Raw genomic sequence first — 18,809 nt, 5'->3', positions numbered from 1 at the left:
ATAAAAATGTCGATAAAAAATCTCCAGTTATGAGGCACAAACTCCAGCTGAAAATTTCCAAATCTCCAGTTGTGACTTGACAACTCTGTCACATGTCTGTCTTGAAACTTGCATTTTATTTTAAAGTTTAAAATTCGGCGACAAAAAAAAAGTGGTGAGTGTTGTGTGAAAAGAGAACACTCGATAGGGACCTCTGCTTCTACTTGATGGTTATAGATTAAGTCGGTACCTTCCGTGCATGACATTACTTCGAGAAACATGGACCACTTTAGAAAAAAAACGTCTTTTCTACAATTAAAAAAAAACCTAATAACTAATGAAGTGGCAGGTCATGGCACTGCTATACATGCTTTTCGTGACTATTTATCCATTTATCTGTTAATCTGTGTTTCTGCTTTATCTTAAAGTTATATGCTTTTAACAGTGCTGTAACTTATTGCTTGTGCCTATTTTTAAGGGCATACGATAAGTTACAGGGGAGGTAATGATGTTGTTAACGTAAAATGTTATTTTCGCAACGTCAAACTGTGACATTTCGGAAAACGGTGCATTTTCCGACTGATTTTTATCATTCAAACTGATTTAATTAGAAAAAAGAGTGCATAGACCCCTATTTTTTAAAACGGCAATTTGTTTCATTTTGCAAGGAGATTATGTGACCCAAATTTTATTGACCTGTAAATAGCGCATTTTTTTTAATTTTGATAAACATGCAGCAAAAAAATGACGTGTTTTCTTCTATTCATGAACATTTGATAAATATGAGTTATTTCTGAATAAAAATTGCATAATTTTTAATTTATGATACTTAATTACCGATTATTCAACAAAAAAAAATTTGTGTTAATCTTTTAATTTTAATTTTCTAAAATAATAGATCAAGATGATATAAATCAAGCATATTCAGATTTTGAAAAGGCTGTGGTAAATGTTTTAGACCAACATGCTCCATTGAAAAAAAGAAAACAATGTAAACAACCAGCACCATTTATGAACCAGGAGCTACGAAAAGCAGTGTACAAAAAAAGACAACTGTACAACAGGTATAACAAACAAAAATCAGGTAATAACTGGGAACTCTATAGACAACAGAGAAATTTAGTCAATAAAATAAAGAAAAAATCCATTAAAACATACTTTTACGAACGCTGCATAGGCGGACCAAAAACATCTGATTTTTGGCCTACTATTAAACCTTATATTACAAACAAAGGTAGCAACTTCACAAAAAATATCATTCTATGTGATGAAGAAAACATAATAAGTGACCAAAAGAAAGAAGCAGAACACTTCAATGACTTTTTTATAAAAGATATTGGCAACAACACACCTGCTAATAATAACCATCCAAGTGTTAAAAAAAACCACGAAAACAAAACTGCCACACAACAACTAGAATTTAGTGCCATCTCAAATGAATTTGTAGATAAACAACTTAAAAAATTAAACATAAAAAAGGCAAGAGGAATAGATGGCATATCAGTTAAAGTTCTCAAACTAGCACAACCAGTAATCACAAAACCAATAACTGAACTGATAAACAAGACTATAAAATCAGCCACTTTTCCAGACAAATTAAAAGAGGCACAAGTTGTACCATTGCATAAAAAGAACAATGTACTTGATGTGGGCAACTATAGACCAGTATAAAGTATACTTCCAGCAATTTCAAAAATTTTTGAACGAGCAATTTACAACCGGCTAGTTGAATACTTCAATACACACTTTCATCCATACTTATCTGCTTTTCGACCAAAATATGGATGTCAAACTACTCTACTCAGGATAATAGAGGACTGGAAGATGGCACTTGATCAAAATAAGTTTTTTGGCTCAATTCTAATGGATCTATCTAAGGCTTTCGATTGTCTCCCTCACGATCTTCTACTGCTTAAGCTTGATGCATATGGTCTTTCAACTTCCTCATTAAAACTCATTAAAAAATACTTATCTAACAGGAAACAATGTGTTCGAGTTGGCTCTAGTCTGAGCAATTGGCAAAACATATACAAAGGAGTACCACAAGGTTCTATTCTAGGTCCTATACTGTTTAACATCTTCATTAATGACATATTTCACTTCACCACAAACAGTTCACTCTACAATTATGCTGATGACAACACATTATCTTATGCAAATAGAGATATAGACACCGTTATCTCCACACTTGAAAAAGACAGTTTGGCTCTGATAGAATGGTTTTCTTCCAATCAAATGAAGGCAAACCCTGAAAAATTTCAAGCTTTGGCAATTGGCAAAAAACAATGGGCAATAACATTACATTTGATCTAGCAGGTAACAAAATAAAATGTGAAAAAGAGGTCAAACTATTAGGCATCACCATTGACTTTGAACTAAATTTTAACACGCATAATTATATCAAACATCTGCAAAAAAGCATCCAGACAACTAAATGTATTAAAAAGACTTGGCAATTACTTAAACAAACTTGGAAAATTAACAATATATCACTCCTTTATCATGCCAAACTTTAATTTTTGCTCATTGTCCTGGCATTTCTGCAGCGAGGCCAACACTACAAAAATTGAAAAAGTACAAGAAAGAGCACTTCGCTTCATTTACCAGGATCACAATAGCACATATGAAGACTTGCTTTTAAAATCAAAAATGCCATCACTTAAAGTAAGACGCCTTAGAACCATGGCAATAGAGGTCTTTAGAACACTCAATCATGTAAATCCAGTGTACCTCCATGACCTTATAAATATAAAAAAAAAAAAAATATTCTTTCAGATACCAAAATTTAGCTGAAATACCTGACGTAAGAACAACAAGGTATGGCTTGAAATCTTTCAGATATTCTGCTGCCAAACTATGGAATGAGTTGCCAAACCACTTAAGAACTGAAACATCTTTTACCCAATTCAAGAGTCTAATAAACTCATGGAATGGCAACTCATGCCATTTCAATGCATGTGCTTAGTTTTATTTATTTTATGTTACAGCTTGAAATAATAGTGCTGTTTCGTGTGAATGTTTGCTTAGCTTTTTATAATTTGTGAATGCTGTGCTTTAGTTTTTATGTTTGCTTTTAGTGCTTATGCATGTGTATAATATAGTATTTAAATAGTGCAGCCTAAATGTGCATGAAATGTATGTTCTATGTCTTTTATGCTTTAATATTTGTATTGTGTATGATTGTTATGTAAATGTATGCATTTGTCGGTTATAAAAGCTCAGAGAGCTTATGTTTATTTGCTATGTGACATGCCGACTATAAATAAAGCTTTGAATGAATTGAATTGAAAAAGAAAATACGGCCACAAATTTGAATTTTGAGCAAATATACAAAAGTTCCACCTCATTTTACTCAAAAAGTAGCACATGACGGTTTATTTTTTATTACATATTTGATTTAATAAAGTAAAAAATAGCCTATATGCAAATTTTCATAAACTTGTAAATACAGGTTCAAAACTGTATCGTATGCCCTTAACGTTAAAATGCCATATATTTTGATGGGGTAATACGAGGGTGTTAATTTACCCTTTCACATGACTGAGAGGGTGACATTTTTTTTTTAATGTTACCCTCTCCTCATATTTTATTGTTTGACTGTCAAAATAAAAAAAAATGAAACATCTTGCTTAACTTTTTTTTTTCAATGTCCGTTTAATACGGCGTAACGTTGTTATTTACGTGTCATCATTGAAAATACTTTTAAAATAAAATTAAAAGACTGAATAATGATAGGACATTCAGTATAATAAATCAAATAACACATAGCTGAGAGGGTGATAGAGCAGATTACTATTATATGATTATTAATATGCATTCTTAAATACGTGTATTAAGTTTTTGTGAATGTTTTGTATGTGTCTATCTTTCATCTTATGTCTGGTGTTTTATGTTTGTCAATGTCCGTTTATAGATCAAGATAAGCTCAGTTATATACGAGCTAACGTTGACACACGTCTGACTTTGAAAATATTTTTTGTGTTTGTATTTTGTATTTATAACACAAAAATTTGAATCAGTTCAGATGAAGATCATTAGGGGACAAGGGCCCGACCCTTTACATAGCCAAATATATGATAAGGCATTGGACGTCAGTCAGTTACATATAAATATGGACTTGAGAACAGGTTAGAAATCAAGTCCATATGAGTTACGTTGAATGTGACCGTAGTCAATGCCATATGAAACATGCATATACTTTTTACAAGCATCGGGTCTACACGCTTGCTAACTAGGGGACCACCTTTTCAAACTTCTGGATACGCACCTATTTGGTCTAGTCAAAAACAGGGTTCAATTTCATATCACATTATGTGATATCCGTTTGATATTTGCCACTGGACGTTAAACACCACTCCACCCTTCCATCCTTCCAATCACCATCGTCGTTAACTTTTACAAAAATCTTCTCCTGAAACTACTGGGCCAAATTAAACCAAACTTGGCCACAATCATCATTGGAGTATCTAGTTTAAAAAATGTATCCGGTGACCCGGCCAACCAACCAAGATGGTCGCCATTCTGCCTGTAAATCAATTGATAAAAGCCCAACTCATCAGATTGATATTAAGCAATCCACACTGACGAAAACCACACTTTTTTAGTCCTCGCCGCCATCTTGTAAAAAGTTTATTTTTTGTTTTTACATTTTAAATATTTTTCGTTGTCAGTACAAACTCCTGCTGTACATTTTTAAAGCAATTCATGGCAAGGCACCATCATACCTACAGGAATTAGTTGAACATTACAAATCTGGTAGAGCCTTGCGATCGGAGAAAAGCATGCTGTTACGACTACCAAAAGATGTTAGGACAAAACGCTATGGTGAACGACGGTTCGATATTGCCGCACCAACTCTTTGGAACAGCTTACCTTCATTCTTACGAAATGAACAATCTCTTGACGTTTTTAAAAAGGATCTTAAGTCATATTTTTTCCGAAGTGCTTTCATTGATTTTTTGTAAATTTTGAAATTTATGAACAATTTGTTTTACCAGTTGATTGTATTGTGAACTTTTACTAAATAATTTTTAATACTTGAGTCACTATGGTTTTATGATAATCATTATTTTAAATTTATACAGAGGAAATTTTAAACTTTTCTTAACTCATTTTTATTTTTTTGAAACTTTTTACTTTTCTTTCATTTTGATTAATTTTAAATTTTTTGATATTTTTATGTGGGTTGTACATTCTTTTATATTATTCTATTTAACCGACAATCAATGTTTTCATTTTACACGCCACTGCTCAGAAATTGTATTTATGTGATTGTATATTTTGCTTTTACCTTATGTATCTTATTTTTTGGTTTATTCATGTTAAGCGCTTAGGGTAATTTTTCAAATTATATAATGCGCTATATAAATATTGTATAATAAAATAATAATAATAATATATCTTATCCAATGTTGTCCTCGATGTCTCTCTGAGTTATTTTTAATATTGTGGTATCCAGTTAGTATTTAACTAACCAAGAACACTTAAAATACTGAACAATTATTATTCCAAAGTGGTTACATCATGTCAATGGAAAAAGTAGGAGTTCGAATCTCGGCAAGAATTCGCCAACACAAACAACCTACTGATACCACAATTTAAGTTAAACCATATGTTATGGGCCCAGAAAAAGCAATGAATAAGAAAGAAAATTCTTGCGATAGAAATATGGTAACTTTTGCCCTGAAGTCTAACAATAACTTCAGAGCTGAACTTGCTGCATATGAAATACTGAAAGTCCAACTATTTGATAAACTTGACACAATGTCATGTTCAGACTTTCCGTCACTAGGCTTCTCTGTTCAAAACAATGTAGACCAAGTTAACACTATAGTATTCCAGACAATCAAAGTTACCCTAACAAAGGGAAGTAGTAATTCGACAAATAAACAACTTAAATTTACGGTCAATCTTTATAACTCGAATAGAAAAGATTCAATTGTGACAATATAATTAAAAAAAAATGAACCAAACTTTTGTGTGTGTATGCGGAATATGATTATTCAACTATGTATCGATTAAAAATCTTGAAAATGTTTGAATTTTCGGAGTTTTGTTAAGATTTATGACTCGAAAAATCGCAAAATTTTGACCCCTCTTCATGATCAGGAGTTATTTTAAAAAGACGGTTGATGCTAAAAGCATAAAATAAGCTTTAAATGGTCAAAAATACATCATTGTAGTTATTCACTTACCTTGAGCTGCTGAACAATCCATTATGGGACACTTTGTGTTGATATTCTATATTTTTTTGAAAAACAACGAGCCGATCGCCGTCGGACAGATCAGCAACTTCCGGTTTGTGTCACTGTCCGCTTGTACACTGTGAACTCTACATCATCAATAGTGGCCAATGGCAATGGAGTACGATATTTTGTAGACAACTTTTTTACTCCAATTCTTGAATATTTACATCAACACTCAGATAATATTGATATCATCAACAATAGTGTTAAAGGTATGATTGTTAACTCAAAGATAGAAATTATCTCTGAGAATCACCTCAATAAAAGTTCTGAGAGACAGACTCTCGCCATAACAGATAGTCTTAGTACAAATACGTCGGCCTTAGTTAATATGGCACACATAGATACAACATCTCGATGTCCAATTTGCTCTGATGTTGCAAATGATGACACAATTAACTGTGACACTTGTCTTGAATGGTTTCATTACTCATGTGTTCAACTAAACAAATCTAAGGTGGACAAAATACCAGCAATAGCACCATTCACATGCCCGTTATGTTGTAATGACCTTTTACATACAAACACTTCTAGTACAATTGAGACTTTGTGTATACCAACAGATGAACCGATACCTTCTATACCGTCTTCAGCTAACATAAACTTACCTTCAAGTGGCGTTATATCAAACATATCTACATCTTCATCTTCTAGTGTTCTTAAGTCATCTATATCAGTTGCTAACTCTGTGCCATATGTTATTCCAACAACAACTAGTTCAAATTTTAGTACTGCATGTCTGACTTCTACTCTTCATCAAATACAATCAACTTCCAGTTGTAATACAACAAATACAACCTCAGTATCATCAGGTGCAATATCATCTATCATATCACCAATTAAAAGCAAGAAGAAAGCTCCAAATAAATTAATGTTAGAGAATGATAATCTTAGATCTTTTATCATAGAACTTGAGCAGAAAATTAATGATCAAGAGAGAACTATAAATTTGCTAAAATCTGCAAAAACCCAGTAATGAGTATACAAGTACACAAACTTTTACAAACAAACAAAACAACATGAATGGACTTCCCAATTCTGGGTACAAGGAAAACATGGACAATATAGAAAAGAAGCTTGCTACTCTCATGGACTACCAACACATGCTTGCCTTCTCAAATCTGAACTCTAGAATTGATAATCTTCAGAACACTATGATGAAAAATCCACATACTCCATTCTCAACAGTTCAAAATCCGTATGCTCCATCTTTTCCAATTCAAACTCATTTTCAGCATAATGTACATCCTCATTCATACTTTCATCATGGAAACAGCTTTACCGCTCCTTTTAGACAGGTTCCAAATATGCATATTCCGGTAAACCCGATTTATCAACATGGAATTAATCTCGCTCATCCAGGACACAATTCGTTTACTCCGTCTCATCCGTTTCACAATGCTCATGTCTCGTCAAACATCACTCAGTCTGCTCAATCTATAAATCAAGTACATACCGACTCAAGTCAATCTCTTCATCAAAGAAATTCGCATCATTTAACTAAACCACCCACTGGTCATTATTCTAATTGTAACCTTAGTAATGCTCAGGCCAACTCTAACACTCGTAGAGGCCCATCACACACAAAGAGAACACATCCTCCATCATACGGTGAATCAGTTTCAAGAATATATAGTCAAAACAAAAGAGATGAGTCTCCATCTTCATCATCTAAATTAATTCAAGCGAATAACAAACCTAACATCAACAATCATAGTGAAGTTAACAATACCTTATTACAATCTAGTGAAACCAAAGTCATTGAAAACATAGTGGTACCATCTAATGAAACCAAATTCATTGATAGTCAATGTTCAGATCCTTTTCTAGACAAAGGAATGACAGAACCGGACATTCGGGAGATGTAACCGTGCAATCGAGGGACGTGATTGACCATTTTAAACTTTTAACTTTTAATATAGAAGGCATTCGAGGCAATGCTCCTTATTTGGAGGAAATTTTACCTTTTAATGATTTTATCTGTCTACAAGAGCACTGGTTGTGGCAATATGAACAACAAGAGGCTACAAAATTTCTTAAACATTTTAATTATGCTATAAGATCAAGTGACTGTAACTTCCCGAAAGTACACTCTGTGCGTTCACGTGGTAATGGTGGAGTTATGATTTGCTGGAACTCTAAGTTTGATAGCTATGTAAAAACCTTAAAGGACGGTAATGAGCGTATTATTGCAGTAGAAATTAACAGCTCTCCAAAAAGGATTTGTTTGATAAATTGCTACCTTCCTACATCTGGATATTCTGATACAGCCGTTAAGTATCAAGACAATCTTGACTTGCTTGAAATCATCATTCAGAAGTATTATGATTCACACCAAATTATTCTCGTAGGTGATATGAACGCAACAATGTTACTTTCTCGACGTAACGATTCAGATAGACGTTTTAGATCTTTTATAGATAAACACAAACTAGGTACTCTTGCAAACATGGGAACTGCACCAACGTATCAGCATGGTAAAGGATCATCTCAGATCGATTATATTTTCAGTCATACTGTTGACAATCTTCTTGAACTTGAAATATGTCACCAACATCCAACAAATACGTCTAGTCATGTACCAGTTGTGGGCAAAATAAAAGCCACGTTAAGCTTGACTTGTGCAAAATCTATTAAACCTCCTGAAAGAAGACGTAATCTATGGAAAGACTGTGATATTGAGGCATATCAAAGCACTCTGTCTAACTCACAGATACCCATCATTGAAAGACCAGATCAAATAAAGACATTTATTGACCAGCTTAATGGTAATATACTTGCAGCTGCCAAAATTGCTGTACCATCTAAGAAAATTCGTCTGAAGGGACCAAAATGGAAGGCTAGTCCAGCACTAAGACAATTACTTGTGAAAGGCAATCTAATCCACAAAAATTGGATTCAATATGGAAGACCAACTGTGAATCACCCAACTATTGAAGAACGTATAGATCTATCAAAAGACGCATTAGGTCACAACAGCGACAGGACATGGCATGTGAAAGAAAACAATTCTATAACCAAATAGTTGAATCTGGCAAGTCCACAAACTTTTATAAACTGATAAGAAGAGGATTATCTAATACTATTTCAAAACCACAAGGCTTCATGAATGAAGGCCAACTTATTCTTGATCTTGACAAACAAAGTTAAGGTTTTGCAAGATTCTATGAAGACCTTGCTGTACCAAAACAACTAGAACAATTTGACTCTGATTATCATGAAAATACTCAATTTAACTTGGAGCTTATTCGTAAAATTGTCCTTGAAAATAAGGATACTTTTTCACCTATTACGCCTGATGAAGTAAAATCTGCTATTTATAAACTCAATAACAACAAATCAAGTGATGAATACGGAATTTGTGCTGAGCACCTTAAAATTGCAAGTTCTACTATTTTTAACGTACTGTCTGTACTGTTTAATGCCATAATTGAACACTGCTATATACCTTTACAATTTTTATCAGGAATCATTACACCTGTTCACAAAAAAGGAAAAGACGCTACTGATTTTGGTAGTTATAGAGGCATTACTGTTTCATATACAATAGGAAAAGTTTTCGAACATGTCATTCTAGACAGAATTGAAGATCGGTTACCTTTAGACCAGTCTTCATTACAATTTGGCTTCACCAAACCTATCTCAATATTACTGGCAGCGCTACTGATCAACGAATGCATCGTAGAAGCAAAGGAATTCAACCTTCCATTATTTATAGCGTTTTTAGACTCTCAAAGAGCATTCGACGTTGTCGCTCATCCGTCTTTAAAATGTAAACTGTTTTTGAATGGAATCTGTTGTAAAATATGGAATGTTATTGACACGTGGTATACAAATTTAACTTCAAGAGTAAAGTGGTGTGGTCGTCTTAGTGAAAATTTTCCCATTAAACAAGGAGTGCGACAAGGAGGTATTTTGTCCACAGGACTATACAAGACCTACATAAATGACCTTCTAAAAACATTAGAACGCAATAGACTAGGAATGCATATTGGAACAACCTATATTGGATGTCCGACTGTTGCTGATGATATTGCTCTAGTTGCCAACTCTGCAACAGATCTCCAATTGATGTTGAATGTAGCTAATTCATATGCAAACCGTGAGAAATATGTAATACATCCCGAGAAAAGCACTATACTTATGAAAATTCCACCTAAGCGATCAAATACTACGTCTTCAGACTGGAAATTAGGTGACAATGAAGTCTCAGTGTCTAAAACAACCACCCATTTGGGTATAATTAGATCAGAAAAAAATGAGGTATCAATAAATATAGATGACCGTATTTCGTGTGCTACAAAACCTCTGTACAGTCTCACTGGTACTGGTTTTCATGGAACTAATGGCTTACCACCAACCACATGCATGAAACTGTTCATAACTTATGTTCTTCCAAGACTTCTATATGGCTTGGAAACATTTGTTCTAAAGCAATATCATCTTAATGCTCTAGAAAAATTTTACATTAATTTCCTGCGTAAAATCCAGTGTTTACCAAATAGATCAGTTAAAGGCATTACTTGTCTGCTTCTTGGTGTTAGACCTGCCACGGCTGAGCTCCATATTAGACAATTGAACCTTTTGGGATGTATTATTCGAAGTGAAAACTTAACTTTAAACAAAATTCTTAGAAGACAGATTTCAACAAAATCAGAAACTTCAGACAGTTGGTTTACCTACATAGATAAACTTCTAGTGCAATACGATCTTCCCAGTGCGGCTAAAATGGTTATTAATCCACCGTGTAAATTATTATGGATAAAGAATGTGAAACTAGCAATTGATAAATTCTGGACTCAAAAATTACTACTTGATTGTCAAAATAAACCTACCCTGTCGTACTGTGATCTGTCAAGTTTGAAAATTGGAACTGTTCATAAACTCTGGTCTTCAATTGAAAGCAATATTAAAGATGTCCGCCGTGGTGGTATACAAGCTCGTCTAATTACAGGAACTTACGTTCTCCAGTCCAACACAAGTAAATTTAATCAACATGAAGTTAGCTCTGTTTGTCCACTTTGTCAATATGAAGATGAGGATATAGTTCATTTCATTTTAAAATGCAACGCTCTATTTAGATACAGAAAATATTATCATGTAGTGAAAAGACTCTCACTAAAATAGAGGATTGCTCACGAAAAATGTGCTTCTCCCTACACTGTGGAAGATCATTGATCATAAACTCTGAACATTGATTGTCAAACTTAGAACTGTGATAATAAACTCAGATTAGTGATTATAAACTCAGAACATTGACTTTAAACTCAGAGACATCAAGGGTGTACATATTCTAAGGCTCTTAACCCAAATGTTTATATTGAATTTCTATGTAAATAGTATTGATAAGATAATCCCTTTAATGTGACTATACATATCATTAATGAACATTTACCCATTTATGGGGTGCACCAATATAGTGGTGGATAATACATACCAAAGAAGAAGAAGACTACCTTCATTTTGAAGTAGTCTAGTCCTACAGACAGGTAGATTGGTTGTCAGGTGGACTATATAAAAAAGAAGATGTCTTCACAGTTCAGCTAGCAAGCAAGCTAACCAAAGATTCCTTTGTCTGTATGAACCTAAATGGTTTTTCGTCAGTGTGGATTGCTTAATATCAATCTGATGAGTTGGGCTATTATCAATTGATTTACAGGCAGAATGGCGGCCATCTTGGTTGGTTGGCCGGGTCACCGGATACATTTTTTAAACTAGATACTCCAATGATGATTGTGGCCAAGTTTGGTTTAATTTGGCCCAGTAGTTTCAGGAGAAGATTTTTGTAAAAGTTAACGACGACGGACGACGGACGCCAAGTGATGGGAAAAGCTCACTTGGCCCTATGGGCCAGGTGAGCTAATAAGAAGATGTGGTATGAGAGCCATAATATTCTATTTCAAATAAGACCTCAAATGACAGAAATTAACGATAGGTAACCCTACGACCTTCAGCAATGAGCAAAGCCCATACCACATAGTCATCTACAAAAGGCCCTGAAATAGCAAATGTAAAAAAGTTCATATTAAACATCCTAGACAAACATGTACACCTTAGAATCATTGCATACACCAATTATAGTTGCCTTATTAACTCAACCTAGTTCACTAATCCATGAAATGAGGTTATGGTCAGCTGAATTCTGTATAAAAAAACATGTAGACCTAGCATGGATCCCATATACTGGATAAAGTTATCTTATAACTGCATAGTAAGTGAGCATTTCAAATGACCAACAAAGTACTTTATTTTCATCAAGCAGTTACTGATGAACAATGCAAATAAGATCCGGAACAATGAACATATGACAGACAGAAACTTTGAAACATTCAGCATCTGCAAAAAAGACATGAAGCATCCAGGTCTTCTTCTTTCTGAAATATACAGTAAAGCTGTATATCAATAGTATTCACCAGAGCCAGAAATATATATACAAAATGTATAGTTATCCATTTGTCTCAAATTCTGTCAACATGCACCATCGAAAGAAAGAACCATTTAAACTGAATACATTAGTATCATGCCTGCTCTTGCTATTGAAAGATGTTAGAAGATTCCTGCAGTAAGAGAAATAACATTTCATTGTGTTAGTTCTATTTATAACATTACAATAGAAAGAAGAGTGTGCTTTTTTTAAAGAGAAACACGATATATACAGTAAGATCATGATGCTTTATAAGTCTGTGAACAGATAGCTTTTTAAAAACTAACTTGTGTGTTAAAGCAAGGTTGTGCTCATTTTAGTCAGTTTTGTTAGAACATGTGAAATTAACATGTCATAGGATGCATCAAAAGATACACTGACTTCTAACAAAGGTAAGTTAGTTATGGCAAAAGTTGAAATATTTGAATGAGCTTAAAAGTCAACCAACTTTGCAAAATTGGTTAACGGTCAGATTAAACTAGAGGTTCTAAAGAGCCTGTGTCGCTCACCTTGAATTATGTCAATCTTCAACAAAGGACGCAAATGGATTCATGACAAAACTGTGTTTTGGTGATGTTGATGTGTTTGTACAGCTTACTTTACTGAACATTCATGCTTCTTACTATCATTTCAATCTATAATGAACTTGGCCCAGTAGTTTTAGTGGAAAATGTTAGTAAAAATCTACAAATTTAATGAAAATTGTTATAAATTGACTATAAAAGACAATAACTCCTTGGGGGTCAATTGACCATTTTGGTCATGTTGACTTATTTTTAGGTCTTACTTTGCTGAACATTATTGCTGTTTACAGTGTATATCTATCAATAATAATATTCAAGATAATAACAAAAAACAACCAAAAATCCTTAAAATAACCAATTCAGGGGCAGCAACCCAACAACAGGTAGTCTGATTCATCTGAAAATTTCAGGGCAGATAGATCTTGCCCTAATATACCATTTCACCCCTTGTCAGATTTGCTCTAAATGCTTTGGTTTTTGAGTTATAAGCCAAAAACTGCATTTTACCCCTATGTTCTATTTTTAGCCATGGCGGCCATCTTGGTTGGTTGGCCAGGTCACGCCACACATTTTTTAAACCAGATACCCTAATGATGATTGTGGCCAAGTAGTTTCAGAGGAGAAGATTTTTGTAAAAGATGACTAAGATTTAAGAAAAATGGTTAAAAATTGACTATAAAGGGCAATAACTCCTTAATGGGTCAACTGACCATTTTGGTCATGATGACATATATGTAAATCTTACTTTGCTGAACATTATTACTGTTTACAGTTTATCTCTATCTATAATAATATGCAAGATAATAACAAAAAACAGCAAAATTTCCCTAAAATTACCAATTCAGGGGCAGTAACCCAACAACAGGTTGTCCAATTCATCTGAAAATTTCAGGACAGAGAGATCTTCACCTAATAAACAATTTAACTCCCATGTCAGATTTGCTCCAATTGCTTTGGTTTTTGAGTTATAAGCCAAAAACTGCATTTTACCCCTATGTTCTATTTTTAGCCATGGTGGCCATCTTGGTTGGTTGGCCCGGTCACGCCACACATTTTTAAACTAGATAATCCAATGATCATTATGGCTAAGCTTGGTTCACTTTGGCCAAGTAGTTTCAGAGAAGATTTTTGTAAAAGTTAACGACGATGGACGACGACGACGGACGCCAAGTGATGAGAAAAGCTCACTTGGCCATTTGGGCCAGGTGAGCTAACAATAAGATGTACATATACTTCTTACATTGAATGCACATACAAAATATACTTATTGTGGAGTTGTCTCATTGGCAATCTTACCACATCTTCTTTTTTATATTTATATATATACCTAATCCAAAGACATTAATTATCGGTAGTCTATCAGAGAGTGCAAATAAGGACAGGCAAGGTCAATATGTCAAATTTATATATATATATATATATACAACAAATGCATGTGCTAGTGCATAAGTATTGTTGACCAGTCATGTTTCTAAAGAACCAACCTAACCAATGTACCATTAGAGTTTAGAATTAGTACATATGTATTGTTGACCAGTCATGTTTCTAAAGAACCAACCTAACCAATGTACCATTAGAGTTTAGAACTAGTACATATGTATTGTTGCCCAGTCATGTTTCTAAAGAACCAACCTAACCAATGTACCATTAGAGTTTAGAACTAGTACATATGTATTGTTGACCAGTCATGTTTCTAAAGAACCAACCTAACTAATGTACCATTAGAGTTTAGAACTAGTATATATGTATTGTTGACCAGTCATGTTTCTAAAGAACCAACCTAACCAATGTACCATTAGAGTTTAGAACTAGTATATATGTATTGTTGACCAGTCATGTTTCTAAAGAACCAACCTAACCAATGTACCATTAGAGTTAACTAGTACATATGTATTGTTGACCAGTCATGTTTCTAAAGAACCAACCTAACCAATGTACCATTAGAGTTTAGAACTAGTACATATGTATTGTTGACCAGTCATGTTTCTAAAGAACCAACCTAACCAATGTACCATGAGAGTTTAGAACTAGTACATATGTATTGTTGACCAGTCATGTTTCTAAAGAACCAACCTAACCAATGTACCATTAGAGTTAACTAGTACATATGTATTGTTGACCAGTCATGTTTCTAAAGAACCAACCTAACTAATGTACCATTAGAGTTTAGAACTAGTACATATGTATTGTTGACCAGTCATGTTTCTAAAGAACCAACCTAACCAATGTACCATGAGAGTTTAGAACTAGTACATATGTATTGTTGACCAGTCATGTTTCTAAAGAACCAACCTAACCAATGTACCATGAGAGTTTAGAACTAGTACATATGTATTGTTGACCAGTCATGTTTCTAAAGAACCAACCTAACCAATGTACCATTAGAGTTTAGAACTAGTACATATGTATTGTTGACCAGTCATGTTTCTAAAGAACCAACCTAACCAATGTACCATGAGAGTTTAGAACTAGTACATATGTATTGTTGACCAGTCATGTTTCTAAAGAACCAACCTAACTAATGTACCATTAGAGTTTAGAACTAGTACATATGTATTGTTGACCAGTCATGTTTCTAAAGAACCAACCTAACTAATGTACCATTAGAGTTTAGAAATGATCAGAGGGACACCTTTACAATAACCATGAGTAACTGAATATTGTTACTAAAAATCAGTAACTAATTTCAGAAAAATTCTTATGATAAAAAATATTTGATGATCAATTTTAGTCGTTACATCTTTTAGTGAAGAGCAAATGATTGGTACTTTAATGTCTGAGCAAATGAAAGAGAGGTCAGGATTTGGCTGAAATTTGAAAAAAGAATTCCCGGATCCTGAAAGGGTCAATCACGAAATCCTGAGCTGCCCCGTCTAAGAAGGCCAAATCATCAAAACTGACATGCAAATGTGTTAAGGTATTTGCATATTTTAACTCTGTCTAATCACTCCCTTTTTGTTTGTTCCAATCACAACAAAATTCAATGCATCAAGCAGATCAATCCTTTATTTAGTATTGAGACAGAAGTATACACATATAATCAATAACATGCTATATATAACTAACACACATGCACACAATGCACATTAATGTAAATGTATAATCTTTACCCTCTAAACATACATTTTATATATGTCATTTTCACAACAAAACAGCGATATAATTACTATTACATGTATAATAAAGTTTTACCTGAATAAAATTATTCCTAAATCCTGCACAAGATATTCATATATTATTTTTTGTAATTAAAAAATATAACAAAATTTAACAGCACTTTTTATGTATCTATATGTAACCATTTATGTATACAGCTAAAATTAAAATAGCATTTACAAAAAGGTAAAGTCTTTCTGACTTATGTATATGTTCAAGTAGAGAGTTCTGTGTGCTTTTTTTTTTTCAGATACCCAAAAAAAAAGTAAAATACAAATATGGACAGAATAATTTCAAACTGTACAAAAAAGTTGTAGAAATAACAATGATTTAAACAAGAGGCTCCCACGTGAATTGTTCACCTGATAATAAAATGTCATTTTGATATTAAAATTTGTATTGCAATCAATTGTTTGCTTATTTGTAATCTAATAATGTGGCCTTTTTTTTAAGATCTGGTAATGACGATCACCAAATTCTCAAAATAGGTAAAAAATAAAAATCATCTTTCAAGGGCAGTAACTTCTATAAAGGGTCAACTGACAATTTTGTACACGTTGACTTATTTCTAGATCTTATTTTGGTGAATATTTCCTAATTTGTAAGATTGAGAGATTTTCTTAATCAACTTCAGTTTCCAGAAAAAAAATGCAAAAAGTATATTTCAAAGGCAACAGAACCTAATGGGTCAATTGTCAATTTCTACCCAAGTTAACATTTAGATAATCTTGTTGTTGTGGTAATTGTAACTTTTTAAAATTTCTCTTTGTCTGTTTTAGTTTGCAAGAAAATTACCCAGAACTTTGACTTAGAAATTTTCCAAAGAATTTACATCTAAGGTGCAATAATTTCAAAAAAATTCTGAAGATAGACCTCCACCTGCTGATAATTTTTACTAGGTCATTAATTGAGCTTGTACTTATTTAGTTTTTTAGCCAAACAATGTATTTTAACCCTTTGTTATATTCTAAGCAACAGTGGCCATCTTTGTGGATGGATAAAATACTCTGATTAAATTTTTTAAACTTCCCCATGAAAGTAACACTAGTAGCTGTGCACATTTTTTTTAATGCATTGCTTAACAAAAAAACAGGAGTAAAAACATACTAGGAAAATTTTAAAATGTACTCCTTTTTACAAATACAAAACACACAACTATAAGCTTGATTAAATAATTGCTTTTTTAACTTTTTTCACACAATTGCATCAAAATTCCTTTCTGTTGCTAAGCAATATACTGTATAATAACTATAATACATAAGAACACATGCATTGCATAATTCAAACAGGATGAACTTTTAATATATACGTAATTAACAGATATGGTATATATGTCAATTTAACAACAACCTAACAACACAAATTAAAAAAGACTTTCAATATATTGTCTCGAGATGCTATAAAAGGAATAATTAAAAGTACAAACTTGAAAAAAGAATTCAAACATAACAAACATGTGCACTATTTGGCTAGATACATCCTTACATAAAGACAGATGGTTCTACATCTCTTACTTCATGTAGATGAGAAATAAACTCAAACATGATACCAGTCAGAGGTGTAAAATAAATGTTAAGAGTTATCTCCCTTTGTGCAAATGAAATACTTTCCCTAGATGCAGCCTCACACCTAGCTATATGACTTATACTGAGAGTAAGTCTCTTAGCATCTGAACATCACATGAAATAACAAACTCCAAGCTAAAATATTATTTCCTATGTTTTTACATTAGGTTACTGTGGATTCATCTATTTTTGTGTGGTTCAATTTTCGTGGATTGCTGAAAACTTGCATATTCATGGACATTTGAATTTATGGTTTTGCCAAGCCCTGTATATAAAGCCTATTAAAAATATGAGTTTGTTGAACATTTGAATTTGTGGTTCACCTGTACCCACGAATCCCACAAAAATTGGTACTCAATGAATAATAATGAATTCACAGTATATTTTATGGTTCAAAAAGAATTTTCAATATGTTTACAGGAATCGGGAATCGTATAAAAAGACAAATACACATATAAAAAGGCAATGTATTATGCACATGATTTTATTGCTAAGAGAGACAAGTAATAAAAATTAACTACATATGGACTTTGGAATTTTCTGTGCAATTCTTTGTCTTGAAATTGCAAACACAAAGTGATAATCATTGAAAAATATAACTTCATAAAATTCTGAAATAAAGATCATAAAGGATGAAAATGTTGATGATGTCCTGTCATATGACAAACATTTTGTCTATGAGCTGATACAAAAAATACTGTCAGCCAATCAGAAGACGATTTACATCCAAAATTAAATTATTATATCATATACATTTTTATGCCAATAGGAATCCTGAAAATCTTAAATTTAATAAACAAATTCTCTTATTCACTTAAATCTATCCAAAACAAAATGGAGGAAATACAATACAAATTACTCATTTATCTTCTTTCTTTAAATAGTCTCCATTTAAAAAGAGACACACATATATCTA

General features: G+C 32.9%; 1 protein-coding gene across 1 annotated transcript; it reads left to right on the top strand.

Annotated features, from left to right (window-relative positions):
- The first annotated feature begins 6,438 nt into the window (after positions 1–6,438).
- On the top strand, positions 6,439–7,200 carry LOC134701775 (uncharacterized). The gene has a single exon (XM_063562903.1). It carries the CDS (start codon positions 6,439–6,441, stop codon positions 7,198–7,200), a length of 762 nt encoding a protein of 253 aa, XP_063418973.1.
- Positions 7,201–18,809: the final 11,609 nt, after the last annotated feature.

This window comes from Mytilus trossulus, unplaced genomic scaffold, assembly GCF_036588685.1.
Source record: "Mytilus trossulus isolate FHL-02 unplaced genomic scaffold, PNRI_Mtr1.1.1.hap1 h1tg000343l___fragment_1__unscaffolded, whole genome shotgun sequence".
NCBI classification, from domain to species: domain Eukaryota; kingdom Metazoa; phylum Mollusca; class Bivalvia; order Mytilida; family Mytilidae; genus Mytilus; species Mytilus trossulus.
This window is presented reverse-complemented; position numbering and strand designations above follow the sequence as displayed.